Source organism: Diorhabda carinulata, chromosome X (assembly GCF_026250575.1).
Source record: "Diorhabda carinulata isolate Delta chromosome X, icDioCari1.1, whole genome shotgun sequence".
Taxonomy (NCBI): domain Eukaryota; kingdom Metazoa; phylum Arthropoda; class Insecta; order Coleoptera; family Chrysomelidae; genus Diorhabda; species Diorhabda carinulata.
Genome location: NC_079472.1, coordinates 66,958,936 through 66,968,799, shown reverse-complemented (window position 1 = coordinate 66,968,799; position 9,864 = coordinate 66,958,936). Strand labels below are relative to the sequence as shown.

Below are 9,864 nucleotides of genomic sequence, written 5' to 3'. Positions count from 1 at the left end.
TTTATATCATGTCGTCTAAAGATTCTCGAAAGTTAAGGCATAACCGAGTGAAGAAGGATAAATGAGACGGCTATTATTGCTAGATATTGCACAACTAGACTCTAAATTTCGTCTCATGTCAAAGTTAATGTGGGGAGTATTATATAGAATTCGTTTCGAATGATATAAGTTTTCAACAAAATATGGCAAACTTAATATTTATGACTAATGTCCAGGAAATATAATACACATTGGTTTGATGTTCTTGTCTAAAAAACATGTCTAGAAACCCATAAAACGAGTAATCAACATTCAGAAAAACAAGAAATACTGCAGAATTAGATAAAAACGTATGATAGTATTTTTAATTCGAATTTATATCGACATATTTATGCGTTGGCCAGAAACAAATTATCACAAATGAAGCAATAAAGACGAAACAACAAATTGTTTGGTTACCTGTTGCCATTTTGGATGAATCTTTCAGGAGAGTCTATTATAACTTCACCATTTGTGGAAATAAGTACAGCATCTTTATGTTTCGCCATATCTAAAAAATAGATTATTGATAAAAATATTTTGAAATTGTTTCATATTTCATCGAAAAATAAATTTTGGTTTTGAGCGAGCGAACAAAGAAATTTTCAATTACCTATTGGAATGATTGAAAAACCATGGTTTTGTTCTTCAATTTATCAAAGTAATATGTTCAGATAAGTTTGATATAGAAATATTTATAAATTGATCACAATATCTTAGCAAACATTTTTATGTTTTTTGTTTATTTTTTATTTTAATTTAATTCTTCAACTTTTTTGTGTGTTCGTTTTTATTAATTTCACCCCATTGAGGTTTTGGAACAAGCTTTTTGTTCATTCTTTATATCTACATATCCTCACATATTGAATAATTCTTATTATACAAGGATTAATACTAAGTTTTGAGATGGACAAATAAAAACAAATATTTATTATTGGATTTGGCTTTATTATTCTCTATTATCATTGAGTGCCGAAAAAAGACCTATCAATTTGATGTTTTAACGGTTTCAAAAACGTTTTTGTTTGAACTGATGCGTGAGAGCTCTCATCGTCGCGATTGGTTTCCCTGATTCTTTCGAACACTTGGATTTGGCTTGTCTTCAAAGACCCATCCAGTCGATTGCTGTTTAATTTCGTGTTCATATGCATAAATCTATGATTCGTCACTTATCACTATTTTATTGTTGTATTTTGAAGCAACGCGATTGAAGTTTTTCAGCATTTCTTCGCACCAATCGATACGAGCTTTTTTTAAGCGATTGTCAAATTATGCGGTATCCAATGCGAAAAAATCTTTTTGGAGAGCCAAATTCACACTGTGGCTCGAGATGGTGCTTCATCAACAAAAGTAGAAGCGAGTTGATTGGCACACTGCTGATGGTTTAATCCACGTCGAAATTCATAGAAAATCACATGAATATATTAGTGATTTAATTACATTTTTTGTCCAAGATGAATGTTTTAAGTATCTGTAAACAACATCAGTGTTGCCATATCTCAAAATTTCAGTTGCAACTCTTGTATATGTGCGATGTCATTTTGGTAAATTCAGCAGTGCATATTGCTGAAGATTTATCTACTCATTTTTAAATGTAAGGAAAATTATTAACTTTTCAAATACGTTGGAAGAATTCATAATATGAATACAGCTTTATAGTCCTTCCAATATCAATTGCAGATTATAAAAACCTTTGCCGACCGTTTTTTTTTTTTGATTTACTATATTCGAGTAAATATTCGTTAAAAGACAATCGAATCATTATAAATTGGACGGCATTATACGCCGTTATTTAGACAGATGCACTTAATTGTAGTCCTTTTTGCAACTTAGAATAAATAGGTAATTATTATACCTCCTTAACTTGTTACAGCTAAATATTAAATTATAAAACGTAAATAAAACAGTAAAATGTACATGCCTGTAATGGAGTTTGGTTTAAACAGGGTACCGGACGTGGACTGAGTCCTTTTTGTACTACATTCGTCTATTAGAACAAATAATCTTTACATGTTTATCTGGGAATGATCCACAACAACTCCTTTCGTAAATACCTACTCGATAAATGGAAAATTTATTTACTCCAGTTAATTCAGCAAAATCCTTCTTGCGACTGCGTTATCAGATTGCTGAATATTTTCCTTTTCTAAACATTTGAATACATTTAAAATAACTTGTTGTGCTTGTATATCTGAATCTTTATTATTAAATTCATACCTGTCTTTATTCTGTGCACTACATTATGCAATTTTATGGTCTTTATTCGCTCATAACTCAAAGAACGCCATATTTCTATTTATCTAAAGAAATATATGATTTAAATTAATCTCACCAAGTCACGACAATGTTTATCGCAGACTTTCTAGAAGGAATATTTCAAAGAAATTATGTACATACGCCTTACGACAGCTTCGGCCAATAGAAAAGCATTTATGTTTACGAAGTTTTCATTGGTAAACAGTGAAGATAATGAGTCCACGTACACTGGCGGTTTGTTAAATTGTTACCAAATTTTGCATATTTATGAAATATTGATTGTTGACTATTAAAATTTGAGCATTTAAAAACTCATACTAAAGATAACAGTGATTTTTAAATGGCATAATCATTATAACACTTTTTTCATATTTATTAAGTTACCTTAGATAATTTTGTGTTGTGTATTCTCTCTCTCTTTTCGAAAAAAAGGACTCGCTACGCTCGTTTCATACATTTTCGCAACTCGTGCGTAAAAGTATAACTTCACATACTTGTATCATAAATAACTATTGAAAAATAATATTACCTATTAAGTGTGTGATATTAACATTCATGTAAAAACTAATTGAAGCTGGATTATTTTTTCTTGTGTATGGGCCAAAGGTACAAACAACATCAAAACAAGTTACTTCATCCGTAGTACAATTTAAATATAATGTTTTATTTGTTGTTATCGTGATTTCCTTTTCGTTTATTTTGATATCTTCTTTTTTATTGCTTTCTGTAATGCTCTTGAAAATTTCTACCTGTCTTCTTCTCCGTTTCAGTAAACCTAATTCACCTAGAGCTTCTTTCTCTTCGGAAATATTACAAGGCAATGGTTGTCCTGCAAAAAAGGCTTCTATTGGAGAAATAGTGAGGAATTGGATTTTCTTCTCTTTTGTTTGATACTTATATGGAACTTGAACTTTAACTTTGATGCTGTTTAAGGGACTAACTCCAAACTTTTCAATCTGAAAATTATTAATTTTATTGAAATTAACAACAATATTCAAAATCACACGCTTCTACTGACATTTATCTACAACTTTAAACAAGTATGTGTCATGTATCATAATACTTATTATTTACATAAGTCTGTGTAAAGATGGGGAAAGCAAATGTCAAAATATTCGAATAGAAAAAAACTTAGTTTTATGCATTATTAAAAATAGATATTTTACTTTTATTAGTAAAAAAAATAAAATTTTCAGTAAAAGTTCAAAATTTAAACAATGGTTTCTAATTCAAATCAGTAATTATTGGATAGCAACCTTTCTTTGATATGGGATCCGTTAAATCTGCTTTTCACATCTGCTGCAACTAAGTTGACCGCCTAAAAAAGTATTTCGGAGGAATCCTTAAATATTGTTACATAAGATAGCATTAGATGGCTAGTGTATGGTCTCCTATATCAACTACACATGACCACTAGGTGGCAGCAGAACGGACGTCAAGTAGAAACGTCAATGGTACTCCTGCGCTTATCGGAGATATTGTAAAACATTTATTTGTTTACTTAATAAAATAGTATTCAATAAGTTCTGACTATAATTTAACAAGTTATAAAACATGTAACAAAGATATTATCAGAAATAGACCCTGCGATATTTGCGCTGAGAGGCATGAATTTTTCAGGTCCTAACCAAAAATTGATGATATTGGTAATTTACTTTTTTACTCAGTTTTTGGTGTACCTAAATAAAAGATGTGAAAGTTAGGAGAGGCTCGGAGATTGGATGGATAAAAACATTAATAATAAAGAAACTGCAAAAGGAAAATAGTAAATAAGAAATTAGGTGCTACAAATTAAACTAGTAACTAAGCAAGGTCAAAAAGTATCAAAAATAACTGGCAGCAACGAAAACAAGACAAGTACAAGTACGTAGGACTAAATGCAGAAGAAAGATCATGAGGTATAAGAAAAATTACGAACACAGGATTTAAAAGAATATTGGTAGAACGAAAAAGTGAAAGAGGTAGGGGAGTAAAAAACAGAAACGTAAGAGTATCCTATCTAAACGAACTGAAGAAGTACAAGGAATACAAAGGGCAAGGATTGGAACCAAGAAAATAAAAAATCATGGACTGTGTTATATGTTAAATACCCTCATAAACTGTTTTGCAAAAAAATATTCAACTCAATATTATATATACAGAAGAGTTAATTTTCAATTAATAAGTTACTTTACTGACATTTGTCTACACCACACGTCGTCTGAAATAGCCTCACACCAAGTTTTTTGTTTTTTTTAGTTTGGAAGCAAAGGATAATAGGGATGATCCAATACAGGTGAATGTGACAAAAAGGCAATAAATTGTAATGTATTTTTCAAAATTTTCAGTAGACCAATGGGAAGGCGCATTTTCCTGATGGATCAAGTATGTTTTTCAACAAATGCACTCATTTTTTTTTAAAGTTGGCATCAGAACGTATACAAACCCTTATGGCTATCACTTTTTTTACTTTCTGGGGAGTATTTTCATATAATTAAATCCATTGTTTCTGTATTTTTGAAACTAGAATATAAAGACACACCCAAGTTATGTCTACTGTGACATATCGAAGGAAAAATTCACTTGGTTTGGTTAGATATTCAACGACTGTTACATACTCGGATTTTATTAACTAACCAACCTAACCTAACTGTTTCTTGAATAGCTGCAGTTAATGACCACAACCACATGAAAATCATTTCATTATACTGCTTTTCCAACTAAAAAATATTCAATCAACATTCGAATTTCTTTTTTCTCCATATTTACCGAAGAGTAACAGCAGTTTCCTCTATATGAATATTGAAACTCACCTTTCTGATAAATTCATGTGAAAAGTGATGTAAATCTCTGAGAAATCTGTCTTCCGTTAAATGGCTTCTGTATATTTACCAGATCTGATTTTTGCTTTCGTACTCAAAACCTTTTATTCTGAAATTTGAATTGTTGGATTTTTCAAGTACTTCAAAACATTGGATTCATTTGAAATTTTGCACCGATGAAAATACAAGAACCACTAACAAAAAGTATGTCGCAGACGTGTAATTTGTCCACTTGGTGAAGTTTCAATAGCAAAGTAATTTGAAAATAATTTAAGTTTTCAAATAAGATAGAGATAAACAGCAAAGGGTGCTTCACTTATTTCAGTATCAACATAAATTATTCACATCAACGGACATCAAACAGACTTTCTACATTTTACTAATCATGCTACATATCTTCATTTAGAGCGTTTGAAAAGTGCTTTCCTTATATTTAATTTGTATTACTGTTAAATAATGTTTTTTTTAGTTTTTCGATTATTATTATTTCCAAGTTGTATTGATTACAAATAGTAATCGGTCAAGCCAATAAATAAATAATAACTAAATTTTATATTACCTTATATGTGTGAGTCAACAGGGATGCCATAAGTGAACTACTACCGTAGTAATTTGTCTCTTGTTCAATTTTTCTACAAAAAAAGTTCGTATGAATATTTTATATGAAACTGAAACGAAATGAAAAACAATTTTTTTTCTGAATAGGGATATTGAGATGTATGTCGAGGATTTACGAGTTTTCCTTTAAAATATCAAATATGTGAAGTATTATACGCGTTTTCCCTTGGTAAAATTAGGCGCGTTGCATGTTAGGGACTTTTTTTTTATTACACAATTCGCATCAACCGTATACTGGTTATTAGCGATTTAGTAAAGATTAAGTATTTAATCTATGAATAATTGTTAAATTAATTTTATGATAGAGATCTTTTTAAGGTAAGTAATGTTGTATTTTGGTCCTAAAATTTCACGTATTGTTCCGAGTGGTAGATTTGATGATGATCTTTCTGAGTTAAGAGATGGACATTCTTCGATTACGTGTTTTATAGTTAATTTGCAATTGCAGTTGCTACATTTTGGTTCGGGTTTCGCATCAAATAAGTAGCTGTGCGTCAGTCGCGTATGGCCTAGACGCAGACGTGTTAGAAGAACTTCATCTCTGCGATTTTTCGGTAGTATTGACCATGGTTTTATTGAGTCTTTCACTTCACGAAGTTTGTGTGTGGATGTTGACCATTTGATCTCCCATTCATTAAACACTTTACGCTAGTAGTTAAAAAGTTCACGCACTATCACTAATTACAGCTTCCTTAGCCGTCAGGTCTGCCTCTTAATTTCCTTTTATTCCAATGTGTGAGAGGATCCAACAGAATACTATTTTTTTGTTGTTGTCTTGTATGTATTTCAGTTTTTGCTTGATTTTGATTACTAATGGATTTGTGGTGTGAATTTTTTGGAGACTTTGGATTGAGCTAAGAGAGTCTGTGAGTATGACATGATTAGGCTCGTTTGATGAAGCGGCGAAGTGGGTAGCTCGATATATTGCGTATAATTCAGCATGTTAGGGACTGTTCATAAATTACGTAACGCTGAAATTTCAAAATTTCATGGTCTGTCTGTCCGTCTGTAACGCTACCGTAACAATCGTACTCTGTGTGTATGTCTAGGATAAAAAACAACCTTCAAGATTATGAATTTCTGGAACAGAATTTTTCTCAAGTCCATAATAATTGATTATATTCAGATTTTCCATATCAACGTTCCCTTCGTACATCCACTCGACTTGTTCTCTGATTCAGCTTTTTTCCTTATTAATATTTCTTTGTCTCGTCTTGCAATAAATTGATGAACCATGTATGCTTTGCTTATGATTCTTGAATTTTTTTTGTAGCGAAATACAAGCCACACGAGTTGTAAGTTCTTCCCAACAAATATTTTTGCACGCTTGGGTAAAAATAGTCTTAAGGCAATCTAGTGAATCCTGTTACGTATATGACACTTCACAGTGCCATGTACAAGCTTGAATGTTCTATGGTCATCTGGCAAGTGACAGTTGGGAAGCGGGATCCTTAGATAGTTAGGTTAGAACATATAGAAGATCGAAGTAAAACGTGTTCTCAAACTAATCGTGTTTTATTTAAATAGTAATATCAAAGCTAACCTGAAACAAATCCTGGATGTTTTGGTTTAATGTCAATACGGCTTGGCGATGGATACGCCTTACTCTGTCAAGGCGTTACGTAATTTATGGACAGTCCCTTACCACCAAGCTTCGCATTGTGTGTACATATAAATAAAAGATATTTCAGATTAAATTTTAAGATATATTTAAACAAATATTCATTTTGAATCCATTAAATGTGAGTTATCACTTGAATGCGATACGATGTTACGTAGTTCCATAAGAATATCAACACCATCTCATTCAGAAATTGGGTGATTTGGAGAATCATCATTTTTTTCCACCCAGGAACATAAGAGAAAGGTAAGATAGTTAAACTTTTGAACTATAGACTTTTAGGGACATGAAAGAATTGTAAAGAATATTTGATGTTGTCTGTCTCCGAGTTCCATTAAACTAACTGAATGTTTATAATGTAGAGCTGAGTCACGTGAATTTTTTTGGAAGAGCTACTATTACATCAAAATAATTATAAGAACTACAAATGGAAAGAAAACGCAAATATTTGCCATTTATTATCAATTTTAAGATAAAATACGAAATGTGTGTTTTTTATATATGGTTTCATCAAAGCAGGTGACTCGTTAACATTGTTTATTTTATAGAATTTTTGAGAACTTCGTTTTGTATATATAATCGAGTTTCTAAGCGCGATTAATTTATAACAACTAGTCATAGTGATCAGAACGAAATAGAAAAGTAGCCTAGCAATCTACCGGTGAAATACCTGTGAAAATTCTGTTTTCACGTGAAATGAAGCTTTCTCGTCACCTAAAATTTGGCTGTCGAATTGGAGACTTAGCGGAAAAAGAGGAGGAGAATGGACGACATATACGAAATGGTTCGCTCAAATCTAAATAAAAAAATATGCGACAGGGAAGCCTCAGATAGCAGTTTTAAAAAAGGGGATAAACTATAGGTGCACAACCCGAGAAGAGAAAAGGATTTTCTCCAAAATTTCAAAAATCCATACTTAAAAATGAAAAATTAATGATTTCAGCTATCACATAAACAAGATCCCCAATGGTAGTCCTTCCTATCGACTAGTTCGAAGGAGACCATGACATAATAAAGGAAGAAGTGAACAATTGTGAGAAGACACTGATCTTGCCTTAAAAGAATTTATGGGTGTGTACGGGGGTACCGGCAAAGCTAGATATGGTGTCACTTGAGTACAACAATAAAATTTGTTCACTGCCGAAAAATTATTGACTTGAATGCAACATTCCTGCCCGTAACCAGAATGCATGACAAATGGCAACCGTCTTCTGGAAGAAGTTTGGACAATTAAAGAAATTTGAATAATAGATCCCAGCGTTCGGTTGACAATAAAACACGATTCGTGCTACGTATCAATACACATACCGCGATGTATGGAAAATACTTCAGAGCCTCCGCGAACATATGTTGGAAGCCAGTGTGAAGAAACTGTCTATGACCAAGATAACGAGTAATCAGTTGAATTGGCTTGTCGTAGAGGTGATATTCCAGAATACCGGGGTTCACATGTTAATTTGCAGCTATCCACCCCATCATCAGAACCTGGTGAAGACGGTGCCCCGCTATTTCCATATAACCAGAAAGTGCTATCCATGAATTGATGTTTTTTATATATGTTTTCATCAAAGCATCAAAGATTTGTTAACATTGTTTCAAGTAATTTCGAAAAAGTTCTATTCATTTATTTGTTTTGATTCTTATTTTCTTTTCGAAAACTTCATTTTGGATATATGAACGAGATTGTTTAACGCAGTTAGTTAGTTTATAATAAATAGTCAAAGTGAACAGAACGAAATAGAAAAATAACTGAAGAATTTAAATACATTATATGTTTGTCAATAATACAATTTATTAAAAGTTAATATTCGAAAAAAAATTTTTAATTTCAAATTCCAAAGTATATAAATGTACTCTAATAAATAAAATACTTAATTATATCTTATTGGTAATACAACTTAACCTGTTCTAAAATATGGGACATATTAATAATTGCATTGCGTCTTGAGCAGGATGACCGGACCAGATTGATACGTTTTTCTCCCATAATATTCTCGTATTAGTAATTTTAATGCAACAGTCGCAAATTTAAAATAGGAGTACAGCTCAAACCATGAATTCAATACAGAAATAATACTTACCCGTATATAGTTACGTCTGCTTCTGAGCTCAACGCCAGAAAGTACTTCATCGAGTTATTATTCTTGTTGATACTTGTAGTCAAAACTTCAAAATGAACACCTATACGATCTAAATATAGCTCCTGATCCAGATTTGTAATATCCAAAATAAAATCAACGGATTTCTGAAACCCAAGATTTCATTAGACATATTTCGAATATTTAGTTTTCCCACTTACATCTGTATTCTTTTTTAATGGATTGGCAACGTCGCAACGAATTGCAGACGCATTCACTGATATACATCTTGGAGGAGTTTCTCTAAAATATAAGAAGTTCGGCAAAACAATGCCCAATTTTGTAGAATATGCATTTTCTCCTAAATTTTCAACAATCGTTTTCATTTTCAAATATTGCTTTGAGCCTATGACTAGCGTGTTGTTTCTAGAAAAATATAAAAATAACTAGGGTGTACTTTAAATTTGTTTTT

General features: G+C 31.6%; 1 protein-coding gene across 4 annotated transcripts in view; it reads right to left on the bottom strand.

Moving 5' to 3' along the window:
- Positions 1-9,864, bottom strand: part of LOC130902250 (integrin alpha-PS4-like) — a 63,830-nt gene that overhangs the window by 21,195 nt on the left and 32,771 nt on the right. For all 4 annotated transcript variants that reach the window (XM_057814216.1, XM_057814217.1, XM_057814220.1 and 1 more), the window contains 5 exons: positions 9,614-9,818; positions 9,396-9,559; positions 5,635-5,707; positions 2,804-3,230; positions 439-529 (listed from right to left, as the gene is read on the bottom strand). In XM_057814216.1, coding sequence (XP_057670199.1) covers positions 439-529; positions 2,804-3,230; positions 5,635-5,707; positions 9,396-9,559; positions 9,614-9,818 — 960 coding nt within the window. The remainder of the gene's footprint in view (positions 1-438; positions 530-2,803; positions 3,231-5,634; positions 5,708-9,395; positions 9,560-9,613; positions 9,819-9,864) is intronic.